General features: G+C 54.4%; 6 protein-coding genes across 6 annotated transcripts; 2 read left to right on the forward strand and 4 right to left on the reverse strand.

Annotated features, from left to right (window-relative positions):
- Positions 1–2,803, reverse strand: BDY24DRAFT_380968 (M50 family metallopeptidase). Its single transcript, XM_076639263.1, has 16 exons — positions 2,260–2,803; positions 2,159–2,168; positions 2,048–2,065; positions 1,943–1,975; positions 1,790–1,834; positions 1,674–1,682; positions 1,540–1,606; positions 1,389–1,442; positions 1,266–1,313; positions 1,178–1,191; positions 1,047–1,117; positions 923–986; positions 753–830; positions 596–671; positions 441–509; positions 1–360 (listed from the first exon to the last, which is right to left on the reverse strand). Exons 1-16 carry the CDS (start codon positions 2,361–2,363, stop codon positions 299–301), a joined length of 822 nt encoding a protein of 273 aa, XP_076499252.1. The 5' UTR covers positions 2,364–2,803; the 3' UTR covers positions 1–298.
- On the reverse strand, positions 2,702–6,060 carry CWC22 (U2-type spliceosomal complex subunit CWC22; the record flags this gene model as incomplete). The annotated part of the gene is made up of 9 exons (XM_076642691.1): positions 2,702–3,274; positions 3,380–3,865; positions 3,986–4,045; positions 4,136–4,224; positions 4,317–4,472; positions 4,598–4,994; positions 5,088–5,321; positions 5,478–5,892; positions 5,999–6,060. 9 exons carry the CDS (start codon positions 6,058–6,060, stop codon positions 2,702–2,704), a joined length of 2,472 nt encoding a protein of 823 aa, XP_076499253.1.
- A 341-nt stretch (positions 6,061–6,401) lies between these two features.
- On the reverse strand, positions 6,402–8,161 carry BDY24DRAFT_439308 (uncharacterized protein; the record flags this gene model as incomplete). The annotated part of the gene is made up of 6 exons (XM_076644439.1): positions 7,894–8,161; positions 7,762–7,796; positions 7,554–7,680; positions 7,173–7,468; positions 7,010–7,091; positions 6,402–6,910 (listed from the first exon to the last, which is right to left on the reverse strand). Exons 1-6 carry the CDS (start codon positions 8,114–8,116, stop codon positions 6,402–6,404), a joined length of 1,272 nt encoding a protein of 423 aa, XP_076499254.1. The 5' UTR covers positions 8,117–8,161.
- Position 8,162: 1 nt separating this feature from the next.
- On the forward strand, positions 8,163–10,412 carry QRI7 (putative N(6)-L-threonylcarbamoyladenine synthase). Its single transcript, XM_076644115.1, has 9 exons — positions 8,163–8,616; positions 8,726–8,781; positions 8,848–8,912; positions 9,002–9,019; positions 9,086–9,173; positions 9,250–9,404; positions 9,477–9,944; positions 10,027–10,100; positions 10,215–10,412. The coding sequence occupies exons 1-9, from the start codon at positions 8,256–8,258 to the stop codon at positions 10,391–10,393; spliced, it is 1,464 nt and encodes a 487-aa protein (XP_076499255.1). The 5' UTR covers positions 8,163–8,255; the 3' UTR covers positions 10,394–10,412.
- On the reverse strand, positions 10,413–13,254 carry BDY24DRAFT_380974 (Alpha/Beta hydrolase protein). The gene is made up of 10 exons (XM_076639264.1): positions 12,863–13,254; positions 12,598–12,729; positions 12,418–12,520; positions 12,331–12,341; positions 12,027–12,258; positions 11,328–11,905; positions 11,178–11,247; positions 11,015–11,097; positions 10,843–10,933; positions 10,413–10,741 (listed from the first exon to the last, which is right to left on the reverse strand). Exons 1-10 carry the CDS (start codon positions 13,141–13,143, stop codon positions 10,682–10,684), a joined length of 1,641 nt encoding a protein of 546 aa, XP_076499256.1. The 5' UTR covers positions 13,144–13,254; the 3' UTR covers positions 10,413–10,681.
- Positions 13,255–14,025: 771 nt separating this feature from the next.
- On the forward strand, positions 14,026–18,259 carry BDY24DRAFT_380979 (transcription factor domain-containing protein). Its single transcript, XM_076639265.1, has 16 exons — positions 14,026–14,147; positions 14,295–14,370; positions 14,465–14,539; positions 14,640–15,204; positions 15,283–15,402; positions 15,482–15,557; positions 15,636–15,913; positions 15,988–16,289; positions 16,399–16,514; positions 16,586–16,790; positions 16,871–16,979; positions 17,061–17,073; positions 17,157–17,394; positions 17,455–17,532; positions 17,596–18,112; positions 18,189–18,259. Exons 1-16 carry the CDS (start codon positions 14,100–14,102, stop codon positions 18,235–18,237), a joined length of 2,865 nt encoding a protein of 954 aa, XP_076499257.1. The 5' UTR covers positions 14,026–14,099; the 3' UTR covers positions 18,238–18,259.
- Positions 18,260–18,381: the final 122 nt, after the last annotated feature.

The following is an 18,381-nucleotide window of genomic DNA, read 5'->3' on the forward strand; positions in this document are numbered from 1 at the left end:
GCTGAAGGAGATCGATGGATAAACATCAAGACCGAGTGGCGATAAAGCAGGACTAGCAAGATCTACGTATCAATAGAGAGGGACGATGGAGATGCGCTCAGTGATCGAGATGGGAAGGACATTCCACTGCAGAGCAAGAAGAGAAGGAAGGAGAGGGTCCGCCGATGCGGTCAAAGTTTGAGAGAAAGGAAGGCGAAACAGAGCAGACTTTGGTCTCGCCCTTCTGGCCCCCTTCGGAACAACAACAAACCCGTCGAGTCATACAAATCGTTGAATAAGTAAACCATACCCGCCTCTTTCAGAAAGGAGTCCCTCCCAAAAAGTTCTCCGACTTGGCGTTCTGTTGGGCAAAGTCGTCCTCTTCCGTTTCCAACGAGAGACGAGGTAAAGGTCAGCTCGTCGTCTCGTTTCGTTTCGCTTCTTCATTCGTTCTAACTCACTGAAAGCTGCGATCCCAACGAGCAAGCCAGCAGCGAAGAAGATCAACGAGATGACGAGCCAGACGAAGCCTGGAGAAGAACCGAACCGAAAGCAACGAGATCAGCTGAGAGGAGCGGGAGGAAGGAGGATAGAGGGCTGAGGCGAGTCGACTCACCCCAGACCTTCGATGGGCAGCAGCCGCAGAGTTGAGCGAATTCCGATGCGTCCGAAGTGTTGATCTTTCTTGCGATCTGAAAGGAGCGGAAGAGGAAACGAGAGACAAGTCAGTCTTGTTTAGCATCGGAAACCCGATCTCCCGATCTCGAGCTCACCGTATCATCTACAATATCCCAGACCGAATAGAAGCAGGACATGACTCCGAGGAAGAGCACGAAGAATCGAAGTGGCAGCTGCGGGGAGAGCGAAGAGCACGAAGACGCGTCGTGAGCTCTGCCTTTCCAGGCTTCCTCTCCCCTCGGTTCGCGCTCGAGGGTGAACTCACCGAATGAGCGAAGATCCAGCAGATAGCAATGAGAGCACACATGAAGAGGATCGTGAGCCAGGAGCTGTTAAAAGTGAAGCAGGAGAGTCAGCGAAGAGAGGGGGAGAGACGCGTCGAAACTTACGACCAGCTTCGTCGAGCCCAGTAGAGCGTCAAGAGAAAGAAGACTCCGAGGACGAGACATGCGACTTTTGACTGTAGGGAGCGCAAGTCAGATCAAGCAGCGGTAGAGAATGGGAACGGATGAGGACGGACCGCGTTGATGTCGACTGCGAATCAAAAACAGAAAAGTCGTCAAACGAAAGCTGTCCGAGTCGAGAAGGGAAAGGCACGGCTTTCTCACATCCGCAAGCTATCAAAGTCCCTCCTATGAAGCTCGAACCGAGGTAACCTGACGAACGAAAAGAGAAATGGACAGGAAGATCAGTCTCGCCTCGACGCGTTGTCGTCTTCTTTTTCGACTCACCAGCCGGCAGCGTAATCGCAGGAACCCCACCCCTCATTCTTGTACTACCACCCTCTACGTTTCCACCCCAAAAGTTCAAAGGGTCAGCTCGACTCGCTCGCGAAGAAAGGGAACAGGGGAAAAGGAGGGAGAGCCTGCAGGTCGAGCTCACCATCAGGATCCAGCGTTATCGAGACGATCGTTGCACAGGTGAGGACTCCAGCGAGAGCGTGAGAGAGCTGTTTCCATACGAGACCAGTCAAAGCATCAGCGAGAGAGAGGGGGGAGGAAGGAAGAAGAGCTCACCTCGTGAAACTGCAAGCCGACGATCAGGAACGAGGACAGGCACGAGCGAAAATCAGCCTCCTCTGCTCTTCTAGCGGAGTTTCAGCGACCATGGAAGACGAAGGAAGAAACCTCACCCCAACAGTAAGAAGCTTGAAAGGGTAGATGATCCAAGAGAGGAACTAGAACGAGCGAAGGGGAGAGGGAGGGAGAAGAAAGGTTGAGGTGAGCTCTACTCGTTCCTCTCCTCCTCCCTTTCCCCTCACACTCCTCTGGTTTGTTCCACTCACTCGAACATGCCAGAGGATGAAGATCAAGATGACCTGTGTAGTCGAAGTCCAGACCCTTGATCAGCTTTCGCGAGAAAGAAGGGAGGGAAGACGAAAGCAACGAACATAGCAACCCGCAACGATCTTTTCCGTCGTCCAACATCCCAAAGAACCAAACCAAGTTCCAATCAGCTCTCTCGCTACAGCAGCACAGCGACTCGAGGAGGGATCACTCACAAGGGTGACTCTAAAGCATCCGAGTACAAACACACCAAACGGAAGTCAGCCCTTCTTCGGAAAGAGAACGAGAGGGAGGAAGGGAGGAGGAGGAAGCTCACCTCTGCGAATCGTTGGGGGTCAACACCGTCTTGATATCTCTCACGTAGAGCTTGTGAGGGAGGGAATCGAACTCCGCCGTCGAGTTGAGGAGGAAGGGAGCCATGATGCGTCTAAGAAGGGAGGTGGGCGTTGGTGGAGGGAAAAAGAGAGAGGAGGGAGGGCTGAGGCGGGAAGAAAGACAGGGGGGGGTGAGCTCGAGCTCGAGCTCGGCGGGAGCAACAGCAGTTCGATGAAGGATCTACGGGGAGGATTGCTAGCAACGATTGGATTTGACTCGTCGATTCAATCATAGAAGAAGAACAAAGAGGGTTACACAAAAAAGGGAACTAGATATAAAAGAGACGTTCCTTCTCGTCGTCGTCGTCTGCTCGCCAAACAACTCTCCTTACGCGTCGCCTGCTGCCCACCCATCGCTCCTCTCCCCCTCGACACAACGACCCCTTATCGCCTCCCTCCTCCTCCTCCTCCTCGCCTATCCCTCGAGTCATCCCTTCTCCTCGGAGGACTATCGTCGTACCTCCTCCTCGGAGGCGTCGACCCATCCCTCGCCCCTCCTCCTCCTCCTCCCCTCCTAGGCGGCTCGGGACTCCTCGAATCGCTGTACCTCCTCCTCGCCGACTTCGGAGGGGGACTCCTCGAATCGTCTCGTCTCCTGGGCGGAGGGGACTCGTCTCGTCGGTTGTTGCTCCTGGGAGGAGGCGATCTCGAATCTGCGTCTCGTCCTCCTCGTCCTCCTGCTCCTCCAGCTCGGGGAGGAGTGTCGGAAGGTCGTCGTTCTCGCTGTTGTTTTCGAGGAGGAGGAGGAGTGGAAGATTGACGTCTTCGTCGAGGAGGAGGGGATCGGGATCGAGATCGAGATCGAGAGCGTCCGGAGGAGGACGAGGAACTGGAGGAGTCTGAGTCGGAATCCGAGTCGGAGGAGCTGGAGTCGGAGGAGGAGGAGGAGGAGTCCGAGTCCGAGGAGGCTGCTTCGAGAGCTTTTTGACGTTGTTCGAGGATGAGTCGAGGCATGTTCTGCGAAGAAAGGAAACCGAAAAGGAAAGAGATGAAGGAAAAGGTCAGCTCGAGAAATGGACGACGCGTCGAAGAGAGCTCGAGAGAGAGAGAGATGGTACGAACCGTGAGATGTTCCCTCATCTTCTCCGTGATCGCACCCAACCCGATCGACGTGAAGTAGTTGATCGAGAACCTCGTGTTCTTGGGGTTGTCGAGCGGGAACACGTTCTGGAACGCTCCCTGCATGCTCGGCTCTCCAAACCTCTCCGCCAGCTTCTTCACTCCCAACTCCTCCGTCATCTCCTGGAGCAGAATCTTGATGAAGATACGACTGGACGAGGTGGTCTCGTCCTCGTTCATGTGGATGACGTGGAAGACTCCCCATGAGATTCCGTCCGACGCGACGAGGTGACCGAAGAAGCGACCGATGTTTCGAAGTCGGTTGGTCTCGTATCGATGGATGGTGTCGTAGTAGTTGGCGAAGGCTTGTTCGAAGGCGTCGCACCAGACTCGGTTGATCTTGCAGAATCGCTCTCCGATGAGACCGTAGAAGGAGGAGTAGGATCGTTCTTGAGAGCAGCACTCGATGATCATGTTGCAGAGCTCGATCTGTAGGAACGGAGAAGGAGAAAGGAGGTCAGCGTTCGCGTCTCTCGAAGGAGAGGAAGCTCGGCTTCCCGTTGAGCAAGAACGTCAAGAGAAAGAAGGTGCGAGGGGACGAGGACATACCTCGTTTCCCTCCTCAATCTGGACCTTCATGAGCTTGTGAACGGCTTCCTCGTAGGTGAGCTAGAGCAAAGCGGAACCGAACAAAGAGGAGGAAGAGTCAGCACCTGAACTCGGCTCGAACAACCCAAGGCGAGAGGACGAAAGACTCACCGAGTTCATGATCGTGAGGTAGATCGTCCTTCGGAGGTTGATCATGTTCGTCTCGGTCATGTCCTTGATTCCATGCTTGTTGGGGACGACTGTAGCAAGCGACGAGCCAAAAGACAGACGAAGAGAAAAGGGACGAGGTCAGCACTGTCCTCGGCGAAGGAAAGAGAGAAACGAAGCTCACCTTCTCCTCCCTCCTCCTCACTCTCATCGTCACTCTCACTCCCGCTGCCACTCGATCCACCCGACTCGTCCGACTCGTCGTCTCCCAAGATCTCCGACTTGATCGACTTGTACTTCTCCTCGTTCTCCAAGAAGTTGGGGTCGGCCTTGAAGACGTCTGTTCGAGAGCAACCCAAAAAGGGGAAAAGTCAGCTCGAGGTTCAATCTCCTTCCCTTCCCTTCCCCTCATCTATCCACCCATCCCCCGCTCCGACTGTTGCGACGAGAGAAAGCAGTACTCACTCAGACCCTCCTGCACCAACAGCTCATCGTCCAACAGCACTTTGTGCGTGATCTGCTCGTCCTCCTCGACGAGATCCAAACCCTCGGGCAGGATGGGGTTGTCCTTGTACTTGTCCTTCCTCGTCTGGAACAGCACCTCGATCATGTACTGAACCCTCTTCTCGATGTTCCCCTCGTGGAGGACGGCTCGGAACCTCTCGAAGATGAGGTTGTTGGGTTTGGACGAGTGCTCGGCGAGAAAGGCTCCGACGTCTCGAGTGAGGGCGCAAGCGATTTCAATGGAGTCCGAGGTGGGCGTTTCGAGGAGGAGGAGGAGGAGTTGGAGAGGGAGGAGTTCGTGAGCGACCGACTGGTTGACGAGTTGGGCGATAAAGGCGGCGGTGGAGAGGCAGACGGTCTGGAGAGTGCGAGGAAGGGGAAGGGAAGGAGAGGAAGGAAAGAGGTCAGCTTAGGTTTATGGTTTGAGAAGGGAAAGATCTGGGGGACGCACCTTGTCGTTCCTCTTGAAAGCCCTCCTGAACTGACTGACGAGTCTGATCAAGACGAGTTCTCCGACCTGAGGGAGCTTGGTGTTGATGATTCCGATGAGGGCAGCGAAGATGGGAGTGAAAGGGATGGAAGCCGCCTGAGCCTTCATGATGGATCTGGCGAAGAGTCCTCGTCCTCGAATAAGATTCTCGCCGAAGAGCTCAGGAACGACGTGCTTGATGTTGGCGGTGTTGACCTAAAAAAGAAAGGAGAAGAAACAAAACAAAGGAGAAGGAAGGCAAGTTCAGCTCTCGTCCTCCTCCTTCTCCTTCCTTCCCTTCCTTCCTTCCCCTCTCCCACCTCTCCCTTCCCATCCAGCATGCCACGATATACAAATGAAACGAGAACTCACCTTGTTGATCAAACCGTTAATACTCTTCCTCAACGCATCCCAACTCAACCTCTGGAACTCTGCCGAAGCCTTGTCCTTGCTCGCCTCCATCTGCATGGCCCTCAATCTCGCGGGCGGGACGTACGCTCCTCCGCTTCGACTGGACTGCATCAACTTTGCAAACTCGGCAGCAGAATCGAAGGCTGCTGCTGTAGATCCCGCTCCCGAAGTGGCCACGACGGCTGTAGAGGAGGTCGAGGTTGCGAGTTCGGATTCTGCGAGTCGAAGAGCGAGTTGACGTTCCCTTTCCCTTCGTCGAGCAGGATCCACATCCGTCACTCGAGGGAGGATCACAGCAGGAGGAGGAGAGATAGATCTTCGTCGTTGTTGAGGAGGCGAAACGGCTCGGTTCTTGGGAGTAGGAGGAGAAGGAGACCTGCAAAAGGAAGGAGGGAAGGAGGAGAAGGAGAAGGAGAAGGAGGACAGACAGAGTCAGCATCCCCGTCCCTCGTTTCTCTATAGAATCAGTAGAGTGCGCGTACCTCTTCCTCTTGAGTCCTTCACCCTCGACATCGCGAGAACCGTTCACGGGAGAAGCGGACATGGCTGGGAAGGGAGGAGCGGAGGGAAGGTCGACGTTGGAGGTGTTCAGCGAGACGAGACGCAGAGTTCGTTTCGAGCTGAGTAAAAATATAAATCTGGGAGGTCATCCCTTGGGGATCTCTACAGATCTGCTCGAGATGAAGCGTGGTCAAGTTCTCTGGCGGCTGGGTATCAGAAGTCTGCACGTCTTCGAGAAAATCTGGACGAGACGACCTTCTCGGCGTCGTGCGAGTGAACGCGTCTCCCTGCTTCTTCTTCGATAACCACATTCATCATCAAAACTGAGTCGTAAAGTGAAAGATCGTAAGCAAAGTAAGAAGATCGTCACCCCTCCCCAACAACTCAAACCCTCCTCTTCGACCCTCCAGCAGCGCCGCTCTCCCTCCCCTCCTCCTCCTCCTCTGCCTTCCTCTTCCTCCCCCCCATCTCCACCGCCGTCTCCCTCTCCAACCAAGCCTCACACGCCTCATCCCTCTTCCTCGCCTCTCCCTGCAACCCAGGCATCCCCATCGCCCTCCTGAAATCCTCACTACTCCTCCTCTCCTCCTTCAACAGATCCAACGGCAGATTCTTCGATCCATCCAGCGTCGTCGCCAGCAGTTCCTTCCTCGACCTCCCCACGAGCGCCTGGATCGCAGGGAGGAACCTCTGAGCGGCTGCCATATGAAGGGGAGTGAACCCTTGACCGTCCGCAGTTCGGATCACGGAGAGAGGAGAGTTGGCGATGTCGAGGAGGAGAGCTGGGTCGAACGATCCGTCGAAGGTATTGGCGAGTTTGAAGTGCAAGGGGAAGTCTCGTTCTGGGTTGGAGGAGGGTTCCATAGGAGGGGGGAGTTTGATCGTGTCTTTGTCTGGTAGAGGGAGGGAGGGAGATAGAGAGAGAGAGAGAGGACGAAAGTCAGAGGAGGACGGACGGGAGAGGAGACGCGTTTGTCGTTCGTCGTTCGCACCTTTTGCAAGTCGCCTCGAAGGATGGTTCGGATCGACAGCGAACGCAAAGTATTCGCTCGTTCCGACGCGTCGGAAACCGTTCTAGTAGATTTAAAAGAAAAGGAAAGCAAGACGTGAATCAGCTCGGAGTCGAGGAGCAAGGAAGGGAAACGACAATCTCACGTCGTGGAAGAAGGAGAGAACACGTTCCAAGTTCCTCCTTCTGGTGGCTTCTCGAACCGGATCCGGAGCAGGCGCAGGATCGGAGAGGAAGGAATGCAGGGGAGAGTCGGACCTTTCAAGCTCGCTGGTGAGGGTGACGGTCCAGCAGAGGAGAAACTCGACGGGATTGAGCTCTTGGTTCCAGACGCGATCACCGCTCTCTGCGTCGAGGAGAAAGGCCTTGAAGAGGTTGAGAGCAGCCTTTCCTACGCCTTGAGATCGAAGTTCTCGCTTGGTGATGTTGATCTCGGTGATGTCTAGGCGGAGAGGAGGGGAAAGAGGAGGAGGGGGGTGAGTCTCGATTCGACAAGGAGACGCGTTCGTTTCGTTGATCAGGCTCACAGGCGAAAGATCCTTCCGAGAGCTCACGACCAAAGACTCCAGTTCCAGCTTTCCTTCCACGAGGTCCGATGAACTCGTCTCTGAATCGTCCATTGTGGTCGAAGAGGGTGACGGCGAAATCGCAGAGCTGAGAGTTCAAAGGAAAGGGAGAGATGGTCAGCTTTGTTACGCCAGGTTGGGAGAGAAAAGATATGTAGCATTCTCGTACCTCTTGGGAAGGCTCATCCATCAGTCCATGGAACTCTGGACGCAACAGAAGACGGGGAAGGGATCAAAGGGAAGACCCATCAGCGGCCTGCACTCCCAGCCCACCATCTCCCTCGTATAGGATTCAACTCACCTCCTTCCATCTCCTCTCTCTTGACAATAACGGCTTCAATCCTCCCCACGACCTCCCCGCTGAGCTTGATCTGGCGAGTCACATCGCAGAGGAAGTCGAACTCTGGCTCGGGATCTTCAAGATCGTCGTATCCTTTCTCTCCTTCTTCGACCTCGTCCCCGTTGGAGTCGCAGCGGATTACGGAGAGAGGAACCAGCTCGAGTGTGGAGAGATCGAGAGCCATAGTAGAAGCTGCTGGGGGGAGGTTGGATGGAAGGAAGGAGATGAGCGTTGGAAGGGAAGGAGGGAAGAGCTCGAGAGTCGAAGCTCAACTTTCGTCCCCTCTTTCTTTCACCTTCAACCAAGACGACCGACCCTTTTCGATGCTCAAACTTCGGCGCATAGGTCTCTCAATAGTACCTTCCTGCTGCTGCTGCTTTCAAACTGCTACGATCGGGGCCTCGGCAGCGGTCAAAGTCGCTCGACGTCGTCCAAAGTCGAGCTCACATCCCTCCTCCTCCTTCCTCCCCTCGCTCTCTCCTCCCCGTCGGTCCTACTCTACACCGGCTTCACCGCTCTACCCATCGTCTGCACCGCTACCCTCTCCGCCCATAACTTATTCGATACCGCCCTACTTCAAGATACTCGCGCTCGAGAGTTCGGCAGACGACACTTGCGCTTCCGTCGTCGACTCGAACAGGAAGCTCCTCTCGAACGTGGTAAGGAAGCAGCACCATATACATTGTGAGTTCTTTCTTCGTGCCTTTCTTTCCACGTTCTCACCACGCTCGCTCCTCGAGAGTGTGTAGGTGTCGAAAAGAGCTGACTTTGGCCTCCCGTCCCTTTCCTTCAGCTCAGTTTGGGGGAATACATCCGCTCTGGGCTCAGAACGCTCATACCAAGGAGATGGTGAGCTCATTTAGTCGCCTAATATATACTTCGAGTAGCTGATGCTTCATTCCACCATCTCTGCAGCCCGGAGTCATCAAACAAGCTCTCGAGGAGGCCTCCCTAACCCTTGCCGACATCGATGGGTTCGCGTGAGTTCTCTGTTCCTCTGAGCCTGCTCACCTTTTCTCAGAGACCGAAGAACTGATACAGGTATGATACTCGTCTGACTCTCGCACAGTTTCACTCAAGGACCAGGGTTCGTCGCTTGATACCTCCTCGTCGCAAAACGGAGACCTGACTCGACTCTGTTTTCTCCTTTCAGGATGCAAGCCTGCCTAGAGAAATCCTGCACCTCGGCTGGAGCTTTAGCAGCAGCTACAGGAAAGCCCCTTTTCGGTATCAACCATATGGTTCGTCTCTTCTCTCGTCCGCTTTAAGCTTCGAGTGAAACTGATCGTCGTCTCGACTTCCTTTTTCGATCTTCAGCAAGCTCACGCTCTTACTCCTCTCATGACGGAGGAGTTCCCTCCAGCCTTCCCTTACCTCACGTTCTTGATATCAGGAGGTCATAGTCAAATCCTCCTCTCGACGTCGTACGACGAGCATCGAATCATCGTCGACACCGGAGCCGTAGCGGTAGGGTGAGTTCGACGCGTCGCTTTGTCGGCTCTTCATTGTCCTGACTGCCCTTCCTCCTCCCTTCGAACTCTCAGCCAGGCTTTTGATCGAGTCGGAGCCGACATGGGTATCCTCACCCATCCTTCGTACGGCTTCGGACGTGCAGTCGAGGATCTAGCAGCTTCAACACCACCTCTTCCCGTCCCTCCTCTTCCCAAACCCTTCTGGCTCCCCAAACCCTCCGCCCCTATGTTCTCCTTCCAAGCACCCCATACCCAAGTCCTCGCCGCTCTTCACGACTTCGCTCCACCGGAGGAAGGAGCTCATCACCATGCTCACAACAAGGAGACGATCACGCTCGAGCAAAAGGTCGCTATCGCTCGAGGCTTCCAGGATGTCGTTGCGGAGATGATGCTGGAGAAGTTGAGATACGTGAAGAACAAACTGAAGAAGGAGAGGCAAATCAAGAGGAAGAGTGGATTGGTGGGATTCGATGGGGACCTGCAGTTGAGTTCGCTGGTGTTGAGTGGAGGAGTGGCGAGCAACAAGTATTTGAAGACGAGGTGAGCTTCGACTCGTTTTTTCCCTCTCTCTTTGCTCGACGCCAAAGCTGACCTTTTCCTCCTTCTTCCGACCCTTTCTCAGGCTAAAGGAGTTCTCCGACCAACACTCTATGCGAATCATCGTCCCTCCTATCGAACTCTGCACCGACAACGCTGGTTCGTTCTCGTCCTCGTCCTCGTCCTCTCCCTTGCCCCTTCGTCTCGTCGCCTCCACAATCTCAAACTGACCCTCTTCGTCTGTCTATCCCTCCTTCCTTCGCTCCCCAATAGCTATGATCGGAAACATCGCCGTCGACCGCTTTCGGGAAGGGAGGAACCAGGCGTACTCGGACGTCTTGCCTCGCAAGAAATGGTCGATCGAACATTTGGACGGAGAGAGGGACGAATTCGGAAACGAGATCGTCCCCGAGCCGGTAGAATCAGTAGAGGAGCAGGAGGAGGATTCATGACCATCCTTTCGAGACCGGTACGAGATCCAGAGCAAAGCGTAGATAAGCTGACAGAGAGAAAGAGAGGGAAAGAGAGGGAACGCCTCGATCAAGAGACGAACGAGGGAGAATCAAGAAAAAGGGTGTGGGTGGCTAAAGAGCAAGAAGAAGTGATCCAAAGACAAGATGTAGTTACGAAAAGCAACGGGGGAAGGGCGGAGAAACGAGGAGAGGAGACAATACAGTAGGGACAGAGAGAGAGAGCAAGGTAAATGCAGACGACCAACGAAGGGGAGAGACTGATGCAATCTAGGAGTAAGCCTGCCAGTCGAAGAGAGTAGGCGAGACTCCCCAGAAGTTGGCGGGGCACTAGCGAAGCGAAAGGACAAAGAAGAAGAAACGTCGGAGGCGTTCGTCAGTCGGATCACGACGACGCGTAGGGAAAGACGGAAAGATTTAACGAGACTCACCGACCGATAGACGCCAGTTCCTCCAATACGCACCCCGATGGTAAGAGTGCTAGCTTCTCCAGTGTAATAATCCCAGTACTTGAAGTTGGAGCTGCCGGACGAAGAGCCAAAGAAAGACGTCAGTTCTTCCTCGGGCGAGGAGCGTAGAGGATCGTAGGGGTGGAGAACTCACTATTGAGGATCGATGTTAGTAACGAAGTTTCCCCATCGAGCCATTGTTTCGGTGACAGCACGCGTGCTGGTCTTGGTTCCAAACTGGAGGACGAAAAACGAAGACGGACGGGAAAGGGAGGTCAGCGGAAAGATCTGAAAAGAAGACATGCGCGAGAACTCACGGTCAGGTAGATATCATCCTCGTGACAAACTTTCTGACTGCAGAAAGGGATATACGGGTTGAGACCGTAACTGGAGAAGAGGAAGAAACGAAGAATGATCAGTTCCAATCGCGTCGCAACGAAGAGGAGGAGAAAACGAAAGCAACTAGCCTCATTCCCTGCTCGAACTCCCCGACGTAAACGAGTCCGCCCCTCTTCGTCCAAAGCTCAGCAACTCCTCGAACAGCACAAGTCCAGATGCTCTCCGTTCCCAACTTCAAGAGGGTGCTTCTTGCCGCGTCGGTTCCAGATCCGATCGTGTAGTTCCTGCTCGCAAGGATAGCCGAAGCTTTCGCCTCGTCAGGAGCGAAGAGAGAGATGAAATAGGCGTAATCCTCAGCGGTGATGGGCTCGGGAGCGAGACCTCCGACGGTCGTTCCCAGCTCGTCCTTCGTTGTCGTTAGAAGCATCGGTTTCCAGACCGAGGAGACGGGGAGCTTGTCCTGGGAGAGAGCTTGAGCGAAGTCGAGAGGGATGAGCTCGTCTCCTGTAGTGGGTCGAATCGCTGAGGCGAGAGGAATTGAAGAGTCTAGGGTGAAAGCGCCTGCGACGAAGGGTGACTGGATGGCGAGGAGGGTGTCGATGTCTAGGTTTCGAAGGTCATCGAGGGTGGATGCGTAGCCTGAAACGGCGGAGTAGAAGGCTGAGGTGAGGATGGAGGTGGTAGCGGGGGAGGACATTCCGTAGTTCTGTTGCGTCGATAGAAGAAGAGGAGGAGAAGTGGAAAACGACGCGCGTGAGGGTCAGTCGCCGAGCTCGAGATTCAGCAGTATTTTGAAAGGCTCGAGGTTCCGACGTCAAGCAACTCACCATAGGGTCACTCTGAAGGATCGAAGTCCTGAAGAGGTCCTTGGTGACGCTGCTCGAAAGGAGGGCTCGAACCATTTGCGCTCCACTCGAATGACCGGCGACGGTGACCTTCTTTGGATCTCCACCGAAGCTGGGGAGAGTCGTTTGAAGGAACTTGAGAGCATTGACGACATCCCTGACGGCGAGGTTGGTCTTCAAGCCAAAGTTGGAGGGAGGAAGAAGACCGAGAACACTGAAAAGGGATGAGAGGCAAGAACGATCAGCAGCGGTTCAGAAGCGAGTCGGAAAACGCGTCTTCCCTCACCCAAGTCGGTACTGAATGGGAAGTAAATAAAGATACGTCAGCTGTCAGCTGTCGGACGGGAGAGGGCAAGAGGGAAAGGGAACCGACCTGAAGAACAACGACGACGACGTGGTTTTTCTCAGCAAAGATGGCCCCGTCCAATCCCGGTGCACTCGCAGACCCTGCTACGAAAGAGCCTCCGTGGATCCATCTGAGGGAAATGAAGCTCAAATCAGCTGATGCTCGACGAAAGGAGTTACAGGGACGATGAAAACGAGGAAAACTCACACCATCACGGGGAGGTTTGCCGCGTTTTTAGGCGAGTACACCACCTGGTATAAACAATCCTCTGAGAAGGTCGACCCTGAGGAGTAGCCAACGTCTTGAGGACAAGAAGGAGGCATAGCAGTCCCGTCAAAGCTATCAAAACAAGGGAAGACGCGTGTCAGCTCTAGATCGAACGACTCGCGAAGAAAGAACGAGGTGAGTTGAGCCTCAACCAACTGCTAAACCCTAACACCCCGAGAGATAGGAGAGAAAAGAGAGAGCTCACGTCGTTGACCAGCTCGAAACGACAGCAGACTCATCCCATCTCTTCGAGGCCGAAGCGTATCGAACGGTGTATCGAGATCCTCCTCCTGTAGAAGCTGCGACTCCTTGAATGCTACCCAGAGGAGTCTTGACGAGATTGGCCGTTGCTCGAGAGATGGGTTTAAGAGGCCGAGTGGGAAGACGAAGGGGTCCAGTCGAAGGTGGAAGAGCGGAAACGAGCGAGGAGAGGAGGAGGGCTGAAAGGCAGAGCCCAAAGGAGGATGATGCGGAAGAGAAAAGCATGTCTTTTCCAAAGGTAGGGTTGGACTGTTGTGGTTGGGGAAAACTGAGGAGGACTGAAAGTGATGCGAGAGTGATTTTGGTTGGGGGAGAGAGCTGAGAGGCTGTTTTCGGAACCATCAAAGGAAAGAGGGACGAGGAGGAGAACAAAGGGAACTTTACGCACCCTCTCACCGTTGCTGCCGACTGAAATCAACCAAATCGCGGGCACAGGAAGGAAGAGGGAAGTGTCAGCTTTGAGTCCTGCAGCGTAAATGAAGTCGAGGGAAGCGAAGGGAGAGTGTGAGGAGAGGTATCGTTTGGGCTTGACGAGCTCGATGAAACGATCCAGGAGCAGGGAGGTTTGAAAGCTCTGCTTAGCTCTGTTCCATCTTATCTCCGGCTCACTGGAGTAAGCTGTCAACCTGAGTGAAGTCTAAAGCATGCGTCTCGGCTGAAAACTATATCGGAGACAGGTCCCCTTCATGATCTGTCGACTCTCGAGCGACGTCTCCCTTCCCCTCCTCAACCTTCGTTTCTTCCCTCCTGTTCCCTCCCAAGCCCTTCTTCTTCGGCACACTTCCTGCTGTTCAAGTCACTCACCTGAGAATCTGCTAGTCGGTATAAGCTTGAGATTTAAACAACTTGAGTCCTGAGCTTCTGGAGACGCTCGTTCTTCGAGAGGGAGCAAGGAGGAGGAGGTTTTGTTTGACTCTCGCCTCTTCCTTCCTTTAGACCTCCTCCCTTCCCGTCGTCTCTTCTTCGAGTAGGCTGAAGGCCATCTTGCTTGAGAGAGATAGACTTGAGAGTAGAAGAGGATATGAATATGCTTTTTCTGGGGCCTTGGTGGTGGTTTGAAGGAGGAACGAAAATGAACGCTCGTCGTTTCTTTCTCCCGAACTCCATCCTTCCTCCCTTTCCCCCTCCTTCGGTCCTTTCTTCAGCCCTTGATTGCCTTTGGGGTCCCAGAGAGAAGAGAGATGCCCAAATCCGAGTCCGATCCTGATCAAGGTAGACCTCTAACTCAGGTGAGAAGCAGCTTTTTTCCTTTCGTCTCTTCTCTTCTTCTCTTCGCAAAGTTGACCCGACGCCCCTCCTTCCTCTCCTCCTTCTCCCGTTCTTCATCGCCTCACCCTCCTCCCATTCTCTTTCTCCCTCTCTTTTTCCATCTCCAGAGCTGCTCTGCATGTCGAGGACGCAAGATTCGTTGTACTGGTGAGAAGCCACTCTGCGAAAACTGCAGCAAGAACGGTCAGTTCAATCGGATCGAATCGAACGAAGGTCGACGAGAGAAGGAACGAAGCTGACCTCGCCTCTCCTCCCTTCCTTCCATCCTCCTCTACAGGTCGAGAGTGCGAATATCGAACCAAGATGAAACCAGGTCTCAAAACTGGAGCTGGTCAAGTCGAACGTCGCCTAGGTTCGCTCAAAATCTTCTTCTTGCCTCGGCAACCTCGCGGTCCGAGGTCGAAGACATCGCTGACCTCCTTCTTTTTCTTTCTCACTTCATCGTACATCAGGCGACATCGAGCAGATTCTCTCAGCCCACTCAGCAGAGATAGCTCGTCTCAACTACCACGTCTCCCTCTCCAACAACAACAGCCATCAGCACCTCAATCAACCCTCCTCCTCGAGCTCTCAATCTCAACCCACTCCTGGAGGCTCAGGTCCATCGCCTTACTTCCCTCCTCCTCCTCCTCCCCAAGATCATCGAGCGCTCTATCAAGATCAGCCGTCTACGCCTTCGACTTCAGCTTACCAGCCTGCTACACCATCTCAGCAACAACTCGCACCCTCAAATTACCGCTCTTCCTCGTTCTCGTCGTCGACGATGGACGGCCCTCAATTGAACCTCCTCCTACCATCGCAACTTCAGAATCCCCTCCTACATCTGGCGAACCAGATTCCGATGGACAACTTTCTTCCTGGCAATGTTCTACATGGTGGATCAACAGGTCACTTCGATTCGGGAGCCGATCAACACGAGCGCCTCGACGCGTTCCCTTCCGCCACCGGAGGCTCTCAGATGTCTCTAGGAGGAGGAATGGTCGGAGGAATGATGGAAGGGATCATGGAGCAGGACACGTTCGTATTGAAGCCCTTCTAGTCTCGTAGAAGGAAGCGCTGGAGCTGATCCGACTTGCCTCTTTTTCGTTCTTTCAGGAAACCGATTCAGATGGCGGCTCCTTCGTCCAACTTTCGTCGTCGCTCGAACAGCTCACACTCTCAAAATCTACCATCCGGATCGTCTCATCAGAAAGAGCACCTCTGGGGTATCTCATCGTTCGTTCTCTTTCCTCTCGCTCCTCAAACTCAGAGTCTTCGTCGAGTTAACCACGACGCTCGTCTCCGGTTCTCCCAGATCAACGCCGACTATCGCAGCGGTCAAGCACGGAGAAGCCACCGATATCCCGCCTCCGGAAGTTGTCTCTGAGCTCGTGAGTTGATGATGCGGCTGCATCTTCACTCGAGGTCTTTTCCCGCTCGAACTCACCTCCCTCGTTCGTTCGTCGCAGATCGCTCTCTTCTTCAAACACGTCCATCCCAACTTCCCTCTCCTACTCCACTCCGATTTCACTGTTCCATGTACCCCTCCAGCCGCCTCTCCTTTCACTCCCTCATCGACAGCCTCAGGAAGTCATCCGCCTGTCGATTCTCAGCTCTCCTCGACTCGTCCTTCCATCCTCGTCTACGGCATCATCTGCATCACTCTCCGCTTCTCAAAAAACCCTCACTTCACCTCTCATGGCTCAACGTCGAAAAAGCACTATCATCAGGTTGCGAGGCAGAAGGTGTAAGTCCCAACTCCCGAGTTTCTCCCCTCGACGATTGCTGAACTCCCTTCTTTCCCTTTTTCCCTTCCGCCAGCATCATGCGAGCTATGGATTCGATGAACGTCAAGTCGCTTCAAGCCTTGGCTATCCTCGCTCTGGACTCGATGGAGAGTGGAGAGGGACCGACGGGATGGGGAGGCGTGTTGAGTTTATTGACAGGAGGTTTGCGACATGGAAATCTTGGTGAAGAAGAGCCCATCGTCAAGGACATCGTCGATAAGACCAACGCCAACTCCAAGACGATTCCTGGGAAGTACAACCCTACCAACAAGACCGCTCTCTTCCCGCCGACGGAGAACTGGATGGAGGTCGAGGAGAGGAGGAGGTTGTTTTGGCGTGAGTTGTTCGCCCTTTTTCGACGTCTCTTCCTTCACTGGTTTCAGTTCGGGAAGGCCTCGATCTTTAACAGCTACTAACATTCTTCGGTTTCTTCTGTTCGCTGTAGTGGTCTACATTCTCGATCGTTACGCGTCTGTTTCGACGGGATGGGCCTTCGAGTTCGGAGACGAAGACGTCGGACGTCGATTGCCCTGCAGAGACGATAACTACATGGCCGGAGCTGTGAGTCAGACTGTCGGCTTTCCAGCTCACTTTTTCTCGCGTTACTGACTCCTCGTCTCTCGAATGTACAGGGTCAACAACTCACCCCCTTCGTGACCGCCCAACTCCCCTCCCCCCTCTCCTCCCCTTCGATCTCCCTCTTCGCCTACCTCTCGTCTCTCATCCACCATCTCGGTCAAGTCCATGCGTTCATTCGTAAACCTCTCGATCTCGCCAACACCCAGGAGACGCAGGCTTGGTACGCCGAATTCCGCGTCCACGACGAGAGACTGCTCGGTTCGTGATCCCTCCTCTCTCTTCCACCGACTCGCTGTCTTCGCATCCTGACCTCTGGTCCCCCTTCTTCCCTCAATCAGGCTGGTGGATGCAACTTCCGGAAAAGGTCAAGCGTCTGGAGCGAGGAGACTGGAGGGAAGGAGACGGAGAGGGAGGCTTGAAAGCGTTGATCTGCACGTTGTTCTTTGCGTGAGTCGTCTCGTCTCGTTCTTCCTATCTTTGACGCTCTGATCGACTCACTGACGTTGATCTCTTTTGTGTTCTGTGCAGTACCATGATCCGAGTAAGCCTCGTCTCGCCACTCAACGTAAATCGAACTCGAACGCTGATCCCCATTTCGACGCGTCCCTTTCTTGCTTCTCTCAGCTTCAATCAGCAGCAGCCTACCCTCCCGTCTCATCGCCTTCCTTCCTTCCATCAGAATCAGCTGGAATCTCTTGTCTCTCGGCTGCTCGATCGATGTCGAGAGTCGCCACCCTCGTCGGTCTTCACTCCTCCCCAAAGGGAGCCTCGACGGGACCGATCGATGCGAAGGACCTATCCCCTCTCTTCGGATGGACTTGTTGGGTCGGTGCGAGAGCCCTCGTTGCTCACGCTTACATCAGTGAGTAGCTCGCTATACTCTTCGTCCGAAACTTCTCTGACTTCCTGCTCTTCCTCCTAGAATCGTCACCACTGCTTCCCGAGACGGCGCTCCTCGTCGAGACCTTGAATGCTCTCTCGCCGTACTGGCACACCTCGAGTGAGTTCATCCTTCTCGCTTCATCGATAGCACTTAGATCTGACCGATTTGCTGCTTTGACAGAACGCTACGCGAAGATTTTGACCGCCGCCGTCCAGGAATCGCACGCTCTTCACCCTACCTCAGCCTTCGCTCCCCTCATCTCCTCCCCAGCTTCCAACCCAGGAGGAGACGCCGCCTCTTCCTCCGGAGCAGGAACCATCTCCATCCTAGCCGACATGCGTCGAACCGCTTGGAACGCTGAAGCCGCTCTTCGAGACAACGACGAGCTGGACGACGAGGAGGAAGGAGGCCACAGCGACGATTCGGGAGGAGGTTTGAGATTGGGAAACAACATCAGCAACGTCAGAGGAGGTGGAGCGACGGATCACCAACCGCTTCATCAACCTCATCACTTGGGCTCGTCGGCTTCGAGTGCTCATGGCGGCGTGGGATGGGATCCTTCGGGACAGTCGCCTGGGATGGGGACGGGAGGGATGGGTCGAGGAGGGAGTGGAGGAGGGTTGGGAGGAGGTGCAGGGTTGGGAAACGGAGGAGGGGTTGATTTTTCAGGGGATTGGGTAGGAGATCTGTTTACTTGGTGAGTTTCGACAGCTTTCGTCTTTTCTTTTCACCGTCGCTGACTCCCGTTTCGTCGTTCTCTCTCCCTTTTGCAGGTTTGAGGTGCCTCCGATGTCTCTTCCGCCCTCGCCAACGGGGCATTAATGAATGTTGTTTACTCTTTCTACTTATGTGGGACGAGAACGAAAGGAAGAAAGCTGCTGAAGCGGCGAGAGTCGAGAGGCGATCCAGTCGCGTCGAAGTTCCCTCGTCCTTTTTCTCTCGAGAGCAGTCGTCTTGCGTTTCGAG

Source organism: Mrakia frigida (genome assembly GCF_051309035.1).
Source record: "Mrakia frigida strain ATCC 22029 unplaced genomic scaffold BDY24scaffold_6, whole genome shotgun sequence".
Classification (NCBI taxonomy): Eukaryota; Fungi; Basidiomycota; class Tremellomycetes; order Cystofilobasidiales; family Mrakiaceae; genus Mrakia; species Mrakia frigida.

Coding starts and splice junctions, on each gene's coding strand:
- QRI7 (XM_076644115.1), top strand. CDS start 8,256: ATGCTCAAACTTCGGCGCATAGGTCTCTCAATAGTACCTTCCTGCTGC. Junction 9,405..9,476: donor ACCGGAGCCGTAGCGGTAGG/GTGAGTTCGACG, acceptor TCGAACTCTCAG/CCAGGCTTTTGATCGAGTCG. Junction 10,101..10,214: donor ACTCTGCACCGACAACGCTG/GTTCGTTCTCGT, acceptor GCTCCCCAATAG/CTATGATCGGAAACATCGCC.
- BDY24DRAFT_380974 (XM_076639264.1), bottom strand. CDS start 13,143: ATGCTTTTCTCTTCCGCATCATCCTCCTTTGGGCTCTGCCTTTCAGCC. Junction 12,521..12,597: donor GCAAACCTCCCCGTGATGGT/GTGAGTTTTCCT, acceptor CATTTCCCTCAG/ATGGATCCACGGAGGCTCTT. Junction 11,248..11,327: donor GAGTTCGAGCAGGGAATGAG/GCTAGTTGCTTT, acceptor CCTCTTCTCCAG/TTACGGTCTCAACCCGTATA.
- BDY24DRAFT_380968 (XM_076639263.1), bottom strand. CDS start 2,363: ATGGCTCCCTTCCTCCTCAACTCGACGGCGGAGTTCGATTCCCTCCCT. Junction 1,314..1,388: donor TGCGATTACGCTGCCGGCTG/GTGAGTCGAAAA, acceptor TTCGTTCGTCAG/GTTACCTCGGTTCGAGCTTC. Junction 831..922: donor GCTGGATCTTCGCTCATTCG/GTGAGTTCACCC, acceptor CTCTCCCCGCAG/CTGCCACTTCGATTCTTCGT.
- BDY24DRAFT_380979 (XM_076639265.1), top strand. CDS start 14,100: ATGCCCAAATCCGAGTCCGATCCTGATCAAGGTAGACCTCTAACTCAG. Junction 14,540..14,639: donor TCAAGTCGAACGTCGCCTAG/GTTCGCTCAAAA, acceptor ATCGTACATCAG/GCGACATCGAGCAGATTCTC. Junction 15,205..15,282: donor GGGATCATGGAGCAGGACAC/GTTCGTATTGAA, acceptor TCGTTCTTTCAG/GAAACCGATTCAGATGGCGG.